Source organism: Pelodiscus sinensis, chromosome 5, assembly GCF_052426305.1.
Source record: "Pelodiscus sinensis isolate ZL-2025 chromosome 5, ASM5242630v1, whole genome shotgun sequence".
Classification (NCBI taxonomy): domain Eukaryota; kingdom Metazoa; phylum Chordata; order Testudines; family Trionychidae; genus Pelodiscus; species Pelodiscus sinensis.
The window spans coordinates 27324984-27342579 of record NC_143056.1 but is presented as its reverse complement, the minus strand read 5'-3'; the positions used below and the strand labels follow the sequence as shown (position 1 = coordinate 27342579).

The following is a 17596-nucleotide window of genomic DNA, read 5'->3' as shown; positions in this document are numbered from 1 at the left end:
TATGTATATCATTTTAGATAAATTATGAAATTGTATTTTTTGTACTATACTTAGGGTACCTCATCTAAACAGAAAACTCTTACCAACATCAGTACTGTAGCTTCTTGATATTAATGTTTAGTCATTTCATGTTAGTTATCAGTAGACTAAAAGACAAAGAAACTAGAATATTTCATTTAATAGAAAGTTTAAATAAAGATTAGACACACTGCATTGTTTTTCTTCCTTTAAAATTTTCATCAAATGTTGTCCCTTTCAATAATTTGCATAAGTTTCTACATCATAAAGGATAATGCACATTACTGTTTATTCACGCTATAAAAAAGCACAATATACAGGCCATATCCTTTAAAGTGCAATACAACGGAACATGTCTGCAACATTCAGATTCTTCAAAAACCCAGGAGGGACAATTACTGTTCACAAGTATATGGACACTACATAATTTCTGAGCAGTTACTAAGAGACTGTCTTTGATGTAAGTGCCACCTAAAAACAATGCTTGTGACCCATAAAATTATAAATTCTGTCTGATTTCTTATCACATGACTTCCAAATCTGATGTCCAAAATGAAATTTTTACTCTTTAGTTACTGCAGAGCATCTATGGAGCCCTTTATTGGAGACAGTTCTTTAAGCATGCTCAAGAAAACTTTTAAAATACACACAGTGTCACGAATGGGTTGCTGATTCTAACGGCAAATCAAATGAATCAAGAAAAATATAGTAATATAGCAAGCATGTTTCTGACTTGGCAGCAAATGTTACACTGTGTTTGACACTAGCCACCAAATAACTGGTTACATGCAGCATGTCCACAAGCAAGTACAAATTTGCTCTTCACTTCTGAACTTTTTGGTTGAATGTTTTGATATTAAATTGTTAGAAAACCTCCTTGTTCCTGAGATGAGCATAGTAAAATGAAATGAGTTCCATCTAAAGCTGCCATTGGGACATAATGTTATGTATTTCCAGCACCGTTATCCTCATGCTGAGTTATATTATTTAAAATATCAGTCCTCCCCAAGGCGCCATTTCTGTGATTCTTCTTGACGTACATCCGGCCGGATTTGGTTTCTCATTCCACCTAAAACATTTGAGGTTGCCTCTGTTGCAACAATAAGAGGTTTCACCACAGCTGGTGGAATTTGGCGAAGGACTCCTCCTACTGCGCCTGTTACCCCTCTGTTCTCATGCTCTCGAGCAGCAGTTTCATAGATGGTCTGGGCAGTGTCTGTAATTCCCTTTGGAAATTAAAAAAATAAATAAAAAATCAGTTACCTAACAAGAAAATCCATTCTCTTCTCATTTTATTGACTTCAGTTAGGGCTTACCTGCCTGGTGGCTTAATGTGCCTTATAGGAGCGTGATTTCTAAAGCACAATATAATTAGCTACAATACAGCTAATCATTCAATCTTTTAACAGACTGCCATGGTAGTGAAAGACAAATTTCACTTGTTTCATGCACAGGTTGCTACATAAATCATAAATGCCTAAAAAGTTGTTTTAGATTGTTTGAGGCCTCAAAATAAGAATAACGTCTATGTCCTGCTAAGGATATTCATTCGGACAAATCAGCAGAACAGTATCAAGGGAGGCTTTGGGTGAATATTAGGAAAAAGTTTCTAACTATAAGGATAGTTAAGCATGGGAACAAGTTACATAAAGAGGATGTGAAATGCTCATCACTGGAGATTTCTAAGAACAGATTAGACAAATACCTGTCAGGGATGATCTAGGTATATTATTAATCCTTCCTCAGCTCAAGGAAAAAGGAAGAGAGTACCTGTTCAGGTCCCTTTCGGCCCCACAGTTCCATGAATGCAAATCTGTAGAACACAGTTTTCTTCTGACTCAGATTATAATTCATCTTGTTTGCGAGGTGCCTTGGCCTAATTCTGTTTCTCAGATTTTCTCTACATGTGAGGCTTGTATAAAGTTTGGTCTACTGAATTAGACTGTATACTTCAAATTATCTGATATTTTTCTCCAGCTCAAATTTCAAAATAAGAACTTTTAAATACCATCATGCATATTTCATATTTTGCTTTAACAAGGTTTAATGACAGCATTTTTGCTTACCTCTTTTACCACATTGTATGCTTTGGCTACCCCTTCTCGTAGGTCTACTGGCTGATGAGCTAAGCGATGCCGAGAGAATCTTTTGATCTTTTTTGTCTCAATACAACTGGGACCTGGGGAGACCATGTCATAAGCAGTTTCTGCTGCTGCCTAGGGATCAGTTCAAATGAAAATAAATTAATACATTCTTAATTCAGTATTTTATCACACACCTAAACCTACCCACCTAGTATTTTTGTAATTTGTGTTGAATTTTATGATAATCTAGCACATTTTTTCTTTTTTTAAAGACAAAAGTGTACATTTTACATGCAGTCTTCTCTTCTTCAGTTGTGACCATAATACTGGCTAAATATGAGTTTTAAAAAGGGTAGAGAAACATGGCCCCCAAGTGTTTACATTACCCTGTACATTACATATTAGTAAAACAGTCTCATCTCTTTTATATACTGAGGCTGTGTCTAGACTACATCCCTCTTTCAACAGAGGGATATAAATTAGACACTTTGAAATTGCAAATGAAGCGGGGATTTCAATATCCCGAGCTTCATTTGTATAATCGCATCGTGGCGCTCTTTCGAAGAAGCGCCATTTCTAAAGTAAAGCCGCCGTCTAGATGCGATTCTGTCGAAAACGGCTTTTTCAAAAGATCCTATACTCCTAATTTTTTGAGGAATACAGAATCTTTCAAAAAGGCCTGCTGTTTTCGACAGAACCGCATCTAGACCCCGGTTTTACTTTTGAAATGGTGCTTTTTCAAAAGAGCGCCATGACATGATTATACAAATGAAGCACAGGATATTTAAATCCCCACTTCATTTGCAATTTCAAAGTGTTTAACTTAAATCCCTCTGTTGAAAGAGGGACATAGTCTAGACACAGCCTGAACTACCACAAAAGTATCAGAAGTGACAAAATTTATGTTCTGCCTACTTCCCTCTATGTTAATGTACAGTGATACCATAACATTAAAAACCATTTTAATTTTGTTTCACAGCAGAATGATTTTAAATCAAGATGATTTTAATCAGTTATTTAACTGATAACTTGAATAACTTTTTTTAAATAATTGATTTAAGTCAGGTTGGAGGTTCTTAAAATTAACTGGAAAATTTATGCCACTGCAATTTTAAATTGGCTTATAACAAACTAAATTACAAATTCTGCTTTTTGATTGTTGTTTGTTGTAAGGTTTATATCTTATTTGAATTTTACAAAAGAGCCGTAATTGAAATTGAAAATTAAGGCTCTGTCCCTAAAACTCATAAGCAAGCATGTACCTGTACTGATATGATTAATGCCACTGACTTCAATGGACTCCTCATATGCATAAAATTAAAAATGTGTGTAGTAGGTATTGGCAGCTTCAATAGCTAAAAAACTGTAATTTTAAAAAACTCTTTACTCTTAATGCATAGAAATTTTTCATTTCAAAACAAAATTACTTCAATGTTAACAGCATAAAAATTACTCAGAGTTTGAAAACATCAATAAAATTAGTGTGAACTTTTTATACACAAGACAACATTTCAGAAGTAAGAGCCTAACTCAGGAGCACAAGTCCTGCTGATTTCAAAACTGCAAACTCTAATGGAGGAGTACAACTTTGTCCAAGCATGTTTGCTTCTCTGACTCTTTGATGTTCAAAATATCAGAAAGGAGTGTTGGTTGCAAACACAACACAGGCTGTTTGCTTTTGTGCTGATCTCACAGTAGGAATAAGCACCTGAGCTTGTGTCTCAGCACAGATGAGTATTTTAAGAATTAAACGCCTCAGCAGAAAAAAATCCTATGTGAAGTCTAAAATATGTAATTCTACTAAGAAGAAAAAAATAACCACTTTCATAATTTAAAGATTATTCAATGGAAGAAGAATAGTAAAAATAATAGATATATTAAAATCATTATAAAAATTATTCATCCTGATATATTTGGTATCAATGTATCCATATTTCAAGCGTTTCAAATGAAATAATGTAAGCCTTCTGGGTAGAAACCATCTATTTTCTATTTTCATACAGCATCCAACATAGTGAAGCCCTGATCCCTAGCACCACCATAATAATTATACTATAAACTTGTTCTCTTGTCTAACCTCATATATAATGTAAAATGTACCTGTATGGTTTGAACCATTCTGTTTGTTAGCTCTAAAGCTGCCATTGCAGTGGAAGTACCAAAGGAAGCAGCTCCTCTTTGAAAGCCTCTTACAATACGACCATCCTTTCGGTACTGTTCTATCGGTAACCATACTAAGTCCTTCAGACCTTGAACTGAAATTATAGCCAGAATGCAAAACACATAACTTGTTATCTAAACCTTGGAAACTGAGAAAGCTGTTAAAAGTTATATTCAGATTATTTTACCAGTGTGATTTGTATTTGAACAGCAACAGAAATGAACTTACCTAACTGCACTAAAGAATGCATAGGCCCCACTCCTCCCAGGATTCCTGGTAGCTGATTTTTCTTTATGTCATTAAGCCATTCAGTGATAGCATAAGAGAACAGCTTATCCACACCTAACAAACTGTAACAGACAAAGTTATTAGTACAGGTTGGACCTCCGTGGTCTGGCACCCTCGAGACCTGAGCTGTCCCGGACCAGGAAATTTGCTGGACCAGGGGCAGTCACTGCTCCCCTGCTGGCTTCCCTGCTCTGGGCCTCTCCTTGGGGCTCCCTGCCCTGGACACACTGGCCCAGCAGGGGCTTCCCACCTTGCTGTCCGCCTGCTGCCCCAGGGTCTCCCAGGGTTCCTGACGGGGACTGCTTGGTAGCTGATATCCTCACTGCTGCAGGATGTTCCCTGCGGTTCCCAGCTGAGTCCACCAGGCTGCTGCCAGTTCTGCTGCCACTGGGGGTTCCCCAGCTGAGGATGCCTACCCACCCCCACCCTGCTGCTAGGGCATGCCCTACTGCTGCTGCTGAGGATGCTGTGGGTTCCCCAGCCAGGTCCACTCCCCTCTGCCAGCGCTGCTTCAGAGGACTTCCCAGGGTTCTTGGCTGGGGCCACCCAAGCTCCCCGCTGCAGCCAAGGATTCTCTGGCTGGGGACAGGACTCCCCGGCCATCTTGCCCCACTAATGCTGGGAGTTCCACAGCTGGGGTGGGAGGTCCCCAACCACCGTCTGGCCCCATTGATGTCAGGGGTTCCCCGACCAGGGCGGAAGCTCCCCAGATGCCACCTGGCCCAGCCAGGGCTCCCCAGCCCCAGCATTGCTCCCTCTTTCAGGGCTCTTTAGTCCAGGAACATCTGTGGCCCTGCCAGACCACGGATGTTCTCAGACCAGAATGTCCCAGAGGAAGGTTCAACCTGTACTTAAGAAAAGCAATGATGACAACTTGAGGGATGTGTTTTCTACTGAACAAGAAAAGACATTTAAACATTAAAATAAGGGGAAAAATGAAGGCGCGAATGTCACACTCACTTACCCCTGGTGAACCAAGGTATTTGACCTTTGTGCCACAGTTAAAATATAAATCTACAATTGCATTTTAGATTGCATCTTTGACAGTGGAAGAAAACTTGTGGGAAAAACTGATAAAGAATCAGAGCTTCATGTTAGTCCTATAGGCTCTGAATAAGGAAAGAACTTAAGTATGTGTTTAATTTTAAGATTGTATGGTCAAGTTCAGCACACGGTTAAGTGTTATTCTGAACAGACACACTTTCTTGAATTGAAACCATATTAGACAATTTTCAGCCCAAGTTCTCGTCCCATTCACAGCACAAATGTCTACAGACAAACAATTTAAGTACATTAACAATGATGTATCTCCTTATAAAAATCATTGCAATGTTCTATGAATTTTAAATATGCTTAATATTACAATTTGCTTTTTGCCTGCTATACTAAATACTTGCAACATCCACATCAGAAAAAAATCATATTCAAATTCTGTAAACTCACCCATGTCGATAGCAAAGTCTCTTCAACTTTAACTCTGAGCAGTTTAATTGTGCAAGACCAATCAAAATCCCAGCTAACGTACCCTGCAAATTAAAAACGTAGTCAATCTAAAAATGTATCTACAATACATAATCTGAAGTTGGGAAATAAATACTTCCCAAGAAGAACTTTGTATCAATTTTATTGAATATATTTTATATTGCATACACTGAAATAAAACCTCTCCCTCCAACCTCAATTTATTTAATTAAGCATTTTGAACTATACTAAATTAAAACTGACACAAAGTGCTTTGGATAAAGAACCTGCAATATCATCTTAACAAAGTGGTGTAAGGGAAAACTTTAGATGGCACAGATCTGAATAAGGAAAGAACTTATTCTTCAGCAGTAGGGAGGTGTATCGTGCAGTGCACCCAACTGCAGAGTTGGAGCTCTAATGCACTTCAAGCCTCCTCAGATGTAGCATGGTCTCTTGACAGCCATTCCTGCTGAATGAAAGTGGCTGGCATTCAACTACCCAACCAACCCCAAGAGAGAAGGTGCACAAAACTAGCTTAAAAAATCAGTCCCCTTTACCTCCAACCCTACAATATCCTGTGCTGAATAATGGTCAATTGGACACAAAGTTCTACCCCATTGTTCTCATGTTGCACTGAAACTTTAAGTAGTACTTGAAAATTTTCAAGATTACATTGATAATGGGTAGGTAGCACCCAAAGGATAGTTCTGCTTATGGAAAGAAAACACACTAAACATCAGTTTTATTAGATAGTCTATGTTATAAACAAACCTGATCCATTGAAACGTGTTTGCCATGGTAATCAAGACGTATTGGAACTTCTGATGTAAATCGAAATTCTCTGAAATATAGAAAGGAAAAATGTATTATAGTAAATGAAATTGGAATAGAACATAAATGAAGTCATTCAAAAGGAAAACTGTAGAATGAATCACAAATAGATGCATGTCAGATTATAATATGATTCTCTTCAGTTTTCTTGTAAGGAATATACCACTGTAGTTGTGGTGAACTACTACAGGTGATATTTCTGCCAAGTAAAATTTCTTTATTACATCCTCAGGACTTGACCAGTGCCAAACCAAAGAATTTGCTGAATCACAGGAGGTCAATATTGTCTGGCAGCATTACCAACACTTCCACTATTTACTGGGCTCTTAGAAGACTTTTGGGGTAAATTAGAGCTAAACAACAGCACAGAACACTGAGAGCCAAGACCGGTGGCTGTAAACAAATTTTATGGGACCACGGGAAACTTGGCCACACCCATTATAAGTGCACATTCGGCTAACTAAAATCATGCTAGACCATGGATGTTGCTGGACCAGAGTGCTGGACTAGAGAGCTTCAACCTGTATTATATTTAAGCTCTGGGAGAAAAAAGGCAATGCCCATTGAGGCTGAATAGAAATTATTGTAATGAAGTTCTACTGCGTTCTATAAAAGCAATAAAATTTGGTAGAATAGGTGCACTCTGGTAATCATGCAACCAAAATTTACCTGAAAAAGACTGGTTGATCACTGAATGATGTATCTTCCTGTGAAAAATGATGGTCCTCTCCATTAACGATATCCACAGAATCAACACTATCACTTTGGCTTCTTTGCTTGTGTAATGAGAAAGAAATGACTGGGCTTGGGTCCTTGAAGCTGCTTACATGCTTGGGCAAACTACAAGTTACATCAGCACCAGGAGACTTTTTAACTAAAATAATAAAAAATTACACACAATTAACAAATCATACATCGTCTTTCACAGTCATTTCAAGCAGCATGCTAAATAAGTATTTTGTTTTGTTGTCTAATGTAACACATTCATTCTGATACACTGTAAATGTAGTGTATTACAAAACCATGCTGTTACAGTTAAATGCATTGGATTTTCCAAGGGCAAAGAACACTAATATTTGCAAACTACTCCCAGTCTGTAAAGTTATATATAGTTCTATAGGTAGTTAAAGCTAACAAATAAATCATTTTAAAAAGTCAAGAGTAAAGGTTTATAGCAGAAGTGGAGAACTTTTTTAGGCCATGGGCCAATGACCCACAGAAAAATCAGTTGGGGGCCACACACAAGTGAGAAGCAAAAAACCAAACCAAACCAAACCAAACCACCAAACCCCTACTGAGAAGGAGAAAAACACTGCCCACATTCCCCTTGCACATCAGAGCCTAGCAGGGCCCAGCCTAGTAGATTTGCGTGCTCCAGAGATGGGCTCCCCAATGCTGGAGAAAGCTCTGAGCCTTGGGGGCCAGATTCAAGCAAAGCAGGGGTGCATGCAGCCCCCAAGCCATAGATTTCCCACCCCTGGTTTATAGTAAAAAGCTTCTCTTGGTGAGAGACTGAATAACATTCTCAGAGTTTCAACTAAACCTTTTTAACGTCTAAACATCCATAGGCTTGAAAAATCTATTTTAAAGAATTTTAACAGAAACCCTACAGAGAATTACACAATCTGTGCATTCCTGCAAGCAGTACCAAGGAAAGTGATGATCTAAGATTGTTTACATAGAAAGAAACAAATACAATATGGTCAAAAGGAGAATATTACTTATTTTTAAAAAATCTTATTCTCTCATTTTTGCCCAAATTTATAGAGACAGTTACATGGAAATACTACTTTAACTTAATATTATTATTTTACTTCTTTCATGGACATTTAGGACAGGAGTCTTTCTGAAACAGTGTTGTTTAACTTTAAATTTGTAATTAAAACAAACGCTTTAAGAGAGAGGAAGAAAAAACAATTTATTTTGTTTATCCATAGCTCCAACACTATGCTCACAAATTTTTAAAATACTGCTTCAATTTTTGGGTGCCCAACTCAAGAGACATCTTGTGACAGAGGCAGCAGCACAAAGAACAAGGACGGGGCAGGTGGAAACTGATACATGAGAAGCCAGCTTTTCAAGTTGGTTTCCTGCACATACCAGCTTCCACAGAACCACCTACACCCTGAGGTGACACGTTTACAAAAATAAATGTTTTTTAACATCCCTATTGAAATGTGATGCAGATGTGTATTCCACTTACGTACGTACGTGCGTGAGTGTGTACGCGCACACCCAGCACTCCGGAGGAAGACTTGCCTAGCAATGTCCATAAGGCCACCCCCCTCAGTTCCTTTGCACCAAAAGCCCACAGAAGGAGAGACTGATGCTAAGGGGACAAAAGGTGGGTCATGGACTACATGCCTGCATTTCATCTCAAGGAAACAGTTACAATTACAGTAAATAACCGTTTCTTCCTCGAGAAGGTGCAGAAATGTATTCCACTTAGGTGACTCACAAGCAGTACCCCAATTTGGAGCTGTGGGTCTAAGAAATAGGGACTGTAGGACCACCCTTCTGAGGTATGCATCCACTCTAGAAGATGCAGTAATAGCATAATGATTCTTAACTATACATGTGGATGACACCGTGGCTACCATGCAAATGTCCGGTATGGAATGTCAGTGAGGGACACTACTGCTGTCACTTGTGTTCTCATGGAATAAGCCCATATCTGTAGACAAGATGTAGCTGGAGCTAAACTCATCCTCAATCTTGATACAGGATGTTATCAATCTAGAGATGGTTGTGCACAGGCCACTAGCCCCTTCATGCAGTCTGCATATGACATGGACAGGTCAGGTGAAACACAACATGGTTTAGATAAAAGGCTAAACATCACCTGACATCAAGAATATGGAGGTGCCGTTTTGGGGAATAAAACATTTTAGGAAAAAACACAGGTAAATAAATACACTGCCTGATTCAGAAGAAACTTCAATAAAAACTTTGGGTGTGGTCACAATCTTAACTTGTCCTGAGAGAATGGAGTGTAAGATAGTTCAGCCATTAGGCCTACAACTCTCACACCTTCCTTGCCAAAGTGATAGCTTCAGGAACATAGTCATCTAAGATAGAAGGGGCAGCACACAGGACACAAGAGGCTCAAACTGAGGGTCCATCAGAGCTGACAGAACTGTGTATAAGTTCTACAAGAGAACCCACTCTCAGATCCCTTCACCGTCCCGTCAGAAATCTCTTCACAGTGGCATTTGAAAAAACTGACTTCCACTGAATAGGAGGATGAAACGCAGATACAGTTGCAAAACACACTCTCAGCACAAAGATGTCCTGGATGGAAGCCACTATTGCTTGAGTCCTTTGGGCCAAGGACCACTGTGAGAATCTCTTCCACACTGCACAGTAGGCCATCCAAATGGAGGACTTCCTATTGTTGAGTAGGATTTGTTGGACAGCTACTAAACTCTGCTCTTCTTCTTTCAGCCATGTAACAGTCATGCCTTAAAGTGCAAGGAGATGATTTGCAGGATGGAGAGAGTGACCATAGTCCTGAGCAAGTAGGTTGGGATCGAGAGGAAGTGGTATGGAAGACTGAGGTCAGAGCAAAGTGGTCTGAGAACCAGCACTACCTCAGTGACTCAGAAGCAATGAGAACAAGCTTGATCTGATTCACCTTGAGCTTGAAGAAGACCTGAGGAATAATCAGAAGAGGAGGAAAGGCACACAGAAGAGTTGACTGCCAGCTGTAGAGGAAGAAAATGGAGAGGGAGCTCAGACTGAGCCCATCCTGGGAGCAGAACAGATCCCTTCCTCTTTTCCTTCATCATAAAATAGGTCGATTGCCCCACACTGCAAAGATAACATGGAGGACACTCACATCAGGGACCACTCATGTCTTAGGGACTATGTCCTACTGAAATGGTCCATAAGACAATTTTGCATTACTGTACTTGAAAGTGGCCTGCTATTGTCTTCTTTGGTGCAGAATTACCACAGGATGATCATCTCAAGGCAGAGTAACCTGGATTGTGCACTCTCTTATTTATTCACATAGTACATCACAATGATATTGTTGGTCAATATGTGAACCACTAGTGCAAGGATGGGGAAGCAAAGGGGACTTCTTGGCACACATTGCTTGAGGTCTCCCACCATCATAAGGAATATAGGACTGGAGAAGGAAGGCAAGCCAACCTGTCTATAGAATACAGGGCAGGGTAGTGGTTGACCATCATGAGCCATATTTAAAGAGGGAAAAGGTGCATCCTGGGGAACTATAGCACTTGCATGCAAGCAGACATGTGACTTGAGAGGCTCCAAAACACAGAGATTGTCATGGAGGGCTGAAATTGCAAAAAGAGTCAAAGCTGTTGAATTGCAATATTGCATGGAAGCAGTGGGTTAGCAGGAATGCCCTCAACCTTGTGGAATCTAACAGGGCCCCAGTGAACTCATTTTTTTTAAGTGGGGGAAAGGTTGACTTCTAAGGCTAACTTTAAACACCACCAAGATCAAGCAAGCACAGTGTGCTCTCAAAATGGGTAAGAGCCTCTTCTTTGGAGCTATCCTTCAGTAACCAATCATCAAGATAAGGAATGATATGTATTCCTTTCCTCTAGAGATATGCCATGATCACTGCCATGAATCTGGTGAAGATTGGGGGACAGAAGTGAGGCCAAACAGGAGAACTATAGACTGAAAGTGGCGTTCTCCTACCATAAAATGAACAAACTTTCTTTTGTTTGCTCAGTAGAATCACCACAGGAAAGCAAGATCAAAAGCAGCAAACCAGCAGTTCTGAGATACTGTGGGGAAGACAGCCGACAGTGACCATGTGGAATCTTGTGTACTTGAAGAAATTCATTGAGGCCACGAAGGTAGAGAATGGGTCTCATCCCATCCTTGGATTTTGGTATCAGGAAGCACCTGAAGTAGATGCCTTGGTCCCAGTGGAACCTCCTCCACCACTTCCAACTTTAGCAGAGCTGACCTGCTCAATGAGCAGTGTCTCACAGAGGTCCCTAAAGAGGGATGGGGAGGCAGGTGAGAACAGGGTGTGGAGAAGAACTGGATTTCACAGCCCAATCAGACATTTTCAAAGACCCAGTTGTTGGAGGGTCTCAAGCACTGTAAAAACAGGCCAGCCTATCCCCATAGGAATGTGAGGAGAAGGAAGGAGAGAAGAAGAGATGAAGAGGGCAGAATAGTAACTGCACCAATCTTCTGGACTAAGATGTCAAGATGGGTTCTTGGTAAGTGCTGAGGGTGGGCATGCAAACTGTCAGATAAAAACGAGGGTGATGTCATGCTAGGAGTCTACTACAGGCCACCTAGCCAGGAGGAAGAGGTGGATGAGGCCTTTTTTAAACAATTAACAAAACTATCCAAAGCCCAAGATTTGGTGGTGATGGGGGACTTCAACTATCCAGACATATGTTGGGAAACTAACACAGCGAGGCACAGGCTATCCAATAAGTTTCTGGACTGCATTGGAGACAACTTTCTGTTTCAGAAGGTTGAAAAAGCTACCAGAGGAGAAGCTGTTCTGGATTTGGTTTTAACAAATAGGGAGGAACTAGTTGAGAACTTGAAAGTGGAAGACAGTATAGGGGACAGTGATCACGATATAATAGAGTTCATGATCTTAAGGAAAGGTAGAAGGGAGACCAGCACATTTGAGGTAATGGATTTCAGGAAGGCAGATTTTGATAAGCTCAGAGAACTTGTAGGTAAGGTCCCATGGGAAGCAAGACTGAAGGGAAAAACAACTGAGGAGAGTTGGAAGTATTTCAAAGGGACGTTGTTAAGGGCCCAAAAGCAAACAATTCCGCTGTGTAGGAAAGATAGAAAATATGGCAAAAGACCAGCTTGGCTTAACAAGGAGATCTTGCACGATCTCAAAATAAAAAAGGAGTCCTATAAAAAATGGAAACTAGGACAACTAACAAAGGATGAATATAGGCAAGCAACACGGGAATGCAGGGGCAAGATTAGAAAGGCAAAGGCACAAAATGAGATCAAACTAGCTACAGGCATAAAGGGAAACAAGAAGACCTTTTATAAATACATTAAAAGGAAGAGGAAGACCAAGGACAGGGTAGGCCCACTGCTTAGTGAGGAGGGAGAAGCAGTAACAGGGAACTTGGAAATGGCGGAGATGCTCAATGACTTCTTTGTTTCGGTCTTCACCGAGAAGTCTGGAGGTGTGCCTAACGTAGTGAATACAAGCAGAGAGAGGGTAAGTTTAGAAGATAGGATACACAAAGAACAAGTTCAAAATCACTTAGGAAAGTTAGATGTCAGCAAGTCACCAGGTCCTGATGAAATGCATCCCAGGATACTCAAGGAGCTGATAGAGGAGGTATCTGAGCCTTTAGCTATGATCTTTGAAAAATCATGGCAGACAGGGGAGATTCCAGAAGACTGGAAAAGGACAAATATTGTGCCCATCTATAAAAAGGGGAATAAGAACAACCCAGGAAACTACAGACCAGTCAGTTTAACGTCTGTCCCAGGGAAGATAATGGAGCAGGTAATTAAGGAAATCACATGCAAACACTTGGAAGGTAATAAAGTGATAGGGAATAGCCAGCATGGGTTTGTGAAGAACAAGTCATGCCAAACTAATCTGATAGCTTTCTTTGATAAGATAACGAGCCTTGTGGATAAGGGCGAAGAGGTGGATGTCATATACCTAGACTTTAGTAAGGCATTTGATACGGTCTCGCATGATATTCTTATTGATAAACTAGGCAAATATAACTTAGATAGGGCCACGATAAGGTGGGTGCATAATTGGCTGGATAACCGTAGTCAGAGAGTTGTTGTTAACGGTTCTAAATCCTGCTGGAAAGGGATAACAAGTGGAGTTCCTCAAGGGTCTGTTCTGGGACCCGTACTGTTCAATATCTTCATCAATGACGTAGATATTGGGATAGAGAGTACGCTTATTAAGTTTGCAGATGATACCAAACTGGGTGGGGTTGCAACTTCTTTGGAGGATAGGGACATAATTCAAAATGACCTTAGCAAGTTAGAGAAATGGTCAGAGGTAAATAGGATGAGGTTTAAGAAAGAGAAATGCAAAGTGCTCCACTTAGGAAGGAACAATCAGTTCCATACATACAAGATGGGAAGCGACTGTCTAGGAAGGAGCATGGTGGAAAGGGATCTAGGGGTCATAGTGGACCACAAGTTGAATATGAGTCAACAGTGTGATGCTGTTGCAAAAAAAGCAAATATGATTCTAGGTTGTATCAACAGATGTGTTGTAAGGAAAACTCGTGAAGTCATTCTGCCGCTCTACTCTGCACTAGTTAGGCCTCAGCTGGAGTACTGTGTCCAGTTCTGGGCGCCACATTTCAAGAAAGATGTGGAGAAATTGGAAAGGGTACAGAGAAGAGCGGCAAGAATGATTAAAGGTTTAGAGAACATGACCTATGAAGCCAGGCTTCATGAACTGGGCTTGTTTAGTTTGGAAAAAAGAAGATTAAGGGGGGACATGATAGCGGTTTTCAAATATCTAAAAGGGTGTCACAAGGAGGAAGGAGAAAATTTGTTCCTCTTGGATTCTGAGGACAGGACAAGGAGTAATGGGCTTAAAGTGCAGCAGGGGAGGTTTAGATTGGACATTAGGAAAAAATTCCTAACTGTCAGGGTGGTCAAATATTGGAATAAATTGCCAAGGGAGGTGGTGGAATCTCCCTCTCTGGAGATATTTAAGAACGGGTTAGATAGACATCTGTCAGGGATGGTGTAGACGGAGCTTGGTCCTGCCTTGAGGGCGGGGGGCTGGACTCGATGACCTCTTGAGGTCCCTTCCAGTCCTATTATTCTATGATTCTATGATTCTATGAGATGCCTGAGCGAGTTGAGCCCAACTGCTTCCTCCTGGGGTATAGATCACTCTTCCTAGAGTAGTCTTGCTGTTTCAGGGGGAATGGTTGTGCAAAAGACTGCTATGAGAGATATTGTTGGTGCTGCCCCATCTCATAGTGCCGTCTTTGTGTGGCCGGTATATACATTCCCAAGGACCTCAAGGGAGCCCTCTAGAATCCTGAAAGGAGTGCAGAAGACTGTCACGTTTGTCTGAGAACAAGACTCAGCCACCAAAGGGAAAGTCCTCACTGGCTTGCTGGATCTCCAGAGTGATCACAGAAGTTTGCAACTAAGAAGCCCTCTTCATTGTTACCACCAAGGCCATTACCCCACTAAGATATCCATATTTTCAAGAGCAAACTGAAGGGACATTTTGGCCACCTAGCAGCTTTCTGCAATGTATGCTCAAAACTCCTCACTCAAAGTCATGGACAATTTAGACATGGCTGACCAACTGAGGAAATCATATTGGAGAGCAAAGCTTGTTGATTCCCAGTCAGATCTTTCTGCCCAGAATATTCAACCATTTCAAGTGGTTTTCCTTGGGCATAGGTTTGAACCTACCCTCACAGGCAGTGGACTCCTCACCAAAAAAAAGCAAACATCAGCCCTGGGAAAAAAATACATGGGAAAAAAATAACTGGGTGCTTAGCACACACCAGAAGCCAGCTTCCCACTTCTCATCCACAGAGCCTTCCATCTGCTGGTGGCTCCGCTGATCAACCCCTCCTCCCTTTCAGCGCCTACTGCCCACTGCAAACAGCTGTTTCATGGTGTGCAGGAGCTGCTGGGGGGAGAAGTGGGGATTGGGCAGAAATTGGTGGGAAAGGGGTGGAGCAGAGAGTGGGAAGAGGAAGGGTGGGGGTCTGGGGAAAGGGGTAGGGTGGAGACAGGGCCTGGGGTAGAGCACTCCCAAGGCCTAGAGGAAGCCAGTGCTCATATCTACCCTGATGGGCTCTGTCATTTCCAGCCATTACAACCAAGGAGTGTACTGGTGACCAATAAGAACTGAGCTCGATGACCTCTCGAGGTCCCTTCCAGTCCTATTATTCTATGATTCCTATTAGTCTATGAGCCTGGGCCCTACTTACTGGCCTCAGGACACATGCCAACCCTGAGAGCTATATTGGTCCAATGGCAGTCCTCGGCGCTTGGGGGTGATGTGGAACGGGGAGATGACAATCCCAACTTGGAATCAGATGGGCCCTGCATTCTTGTTAACATGGAAGGAGCGATGCCCGAAGGTGTCAATAGGTAGCCTAATTCATCCACTGACAGAAATCAGTGTCCCCAGTGAAGGCAGTACTATTAGTACAGCATCAGTCTTGGAGCAAATGGTGGTAGTAGAGCACCCACATGCATTGACACAGAAGGTGGTGAAACCCACTTTGGGAGCCACCACTTTGTGGTGTTGAAGGCAGGGGAGTCAAAGAGAATCCTGGAGTTGAGGTCCCCTGTACCAGTTGTACTACTGGCTTCTTCTCCATGCTGATGGCATGGACACAATTAGGACCAGCATTTCTAGCATCAGTACTAGACTCAATGGAGGCTAGAGCCAGAGTATTTGCTCTTTTCCACTCAGAGAGAAGGATCAAGAGCTACCCGTAACATCTTGTATGCCAGATTCAGCCCCAGTCCAGTTTGCACTTTTCTAGGGTAGGCAGAGGTATTGTATGATAACCTGGAGCAGTCTCAACTATTCTTAAAAAACCTCTTCCTCGCCACCAATGAAGAATGGCTCTTCCACCTCTTTCATTCCAGAAAAAGAGGAAGCATCACTTTGCAATCCAAAGAGCAATCTTTGGCCAGAAGGCGGCCTTAATACTGGACCAGGCAACATTGCATATTCAAGCAGGTGCTGCTTGAAACAACAACTCCATTGAGTCTGCTTCTTGAATGATCTACAGATCAAATGCTCATAAGTTAGGCCTCATGAGAAGAAAGCAAGCATCAAGTATGGGGGAGGGGTCACTGTTGGGGAACACTTTGGAGCAACGTTTTAATCCCGGTGGAGGCATTACAGGGAACACCATCTAGCAAGTAACACTACTTATGACTACTAACTAATACTAGCTAACTATATACAATATATGAGGGTAAGGCTAAATGCAAGGTTTTAAGATTACAATCACACAGAGCTCCAACTCTAGCCAGCTATGGTGAGAAGGAACTGAGGAGGGTCAGGGCAGCACTGCTTCACATAGCCAGGAAGGGGCCCAAGTACTAGTGGGCAAAAGTCTCTAACTCTGGCATGCTGGGTGTGCGTAAACCTAAGCGGAATACTTGTCTACATGTATTCAAAGAAGAATATAAAATCAGAGAACTCTTCTGAAAATTTTGGGCTTAAATTAATGTCTTATATAGGTCTTTAGTAATACAGAACAAATTTCATGCATCAGTGTACATGCATGCACACACACATATGCATATATATAGGCACACACACATATGGAGAGAAATAAGAAAAAAAGGTAGAATGTGTGTTTCCAGTTTCCTAGATCAATGATAGTACCTTCTGGATCTGGAGTCATTAAGAGTTCCACCTCTGAAGACAAACTAGTGAAAAAATCCTTCAGGAAAAACAAGGCATCCTAAAGTAAAGAAATAACGCAATCACGGTAAAGGAAAGGAAACAAATCACCTCATTTAGAGTACCCTAAAAAAAATTGTCTGCAATCCAGGATATTATGTTTCTGTGGGGACTTGCACATGAATCAAAGGAACAAGAGGATACTTTAGAATCGAGAGCTTAAGTCCTTTTTTCAGTTGCAATCTAAACAAAAAATACATTGGCCCGTAATGTACAATGGAGAGCCATGAGCAGAAATGAGAGAATCTGCCTTGCATGTTCAGCATGTGGGGCAGCTGCATTTGCAGTACTCTCCCAATCCCTTTCTTGGACCGTTCAGAG

The 17596-nt window shown here is 41.2% G+C and overlaps 1 protein-coding gene across 3 annotated transcripts in view; it reads right to left on the bottom strand.

Moving 5' to 3' along the window:
• Positions 1–284: 284 nt before the first annotated feature.
• ATG2B (autophagy related 2B) overlaps positions 285–17596 on the bottom strand; it is a 95090-nt gene continuing 77778 nt past the window's right edge. For all 3 annotated transcript variants that reach the window (XM_006133706.5, XM_025189916.3, XM_025189917.3), the window contains exons 35-42: positions 17198–17276; positions 7516–7720; positions 6787–6856; positions 5995–6077; positions 4492–4613; positions 4203–4357; positions 2085–2234; positions 285–1244 (exon numbers count right to left, since the gene is read on the bottom strand). In XM_006133706.5, coding sequence (XP_006133768.2) covers positions 1014–1244; positions 2085–2234; positions 4203–4357; positions 4492–4613; positions 5995–6077; positions 6787–6856; positions 7516–7720; positions 17198–17276 — 1095 coding nt within the window. In that variant the 3' untranslated portion in view covers positions 285–1013. The remainder of the gene's footprint in view (positions 1245–2084; positions 2235–4202; positions 4358–4491; positions 4614–5994; positions 6078–6786; positions 6857–7515; positions 7721–17197; positions 17277–17596) is intronic.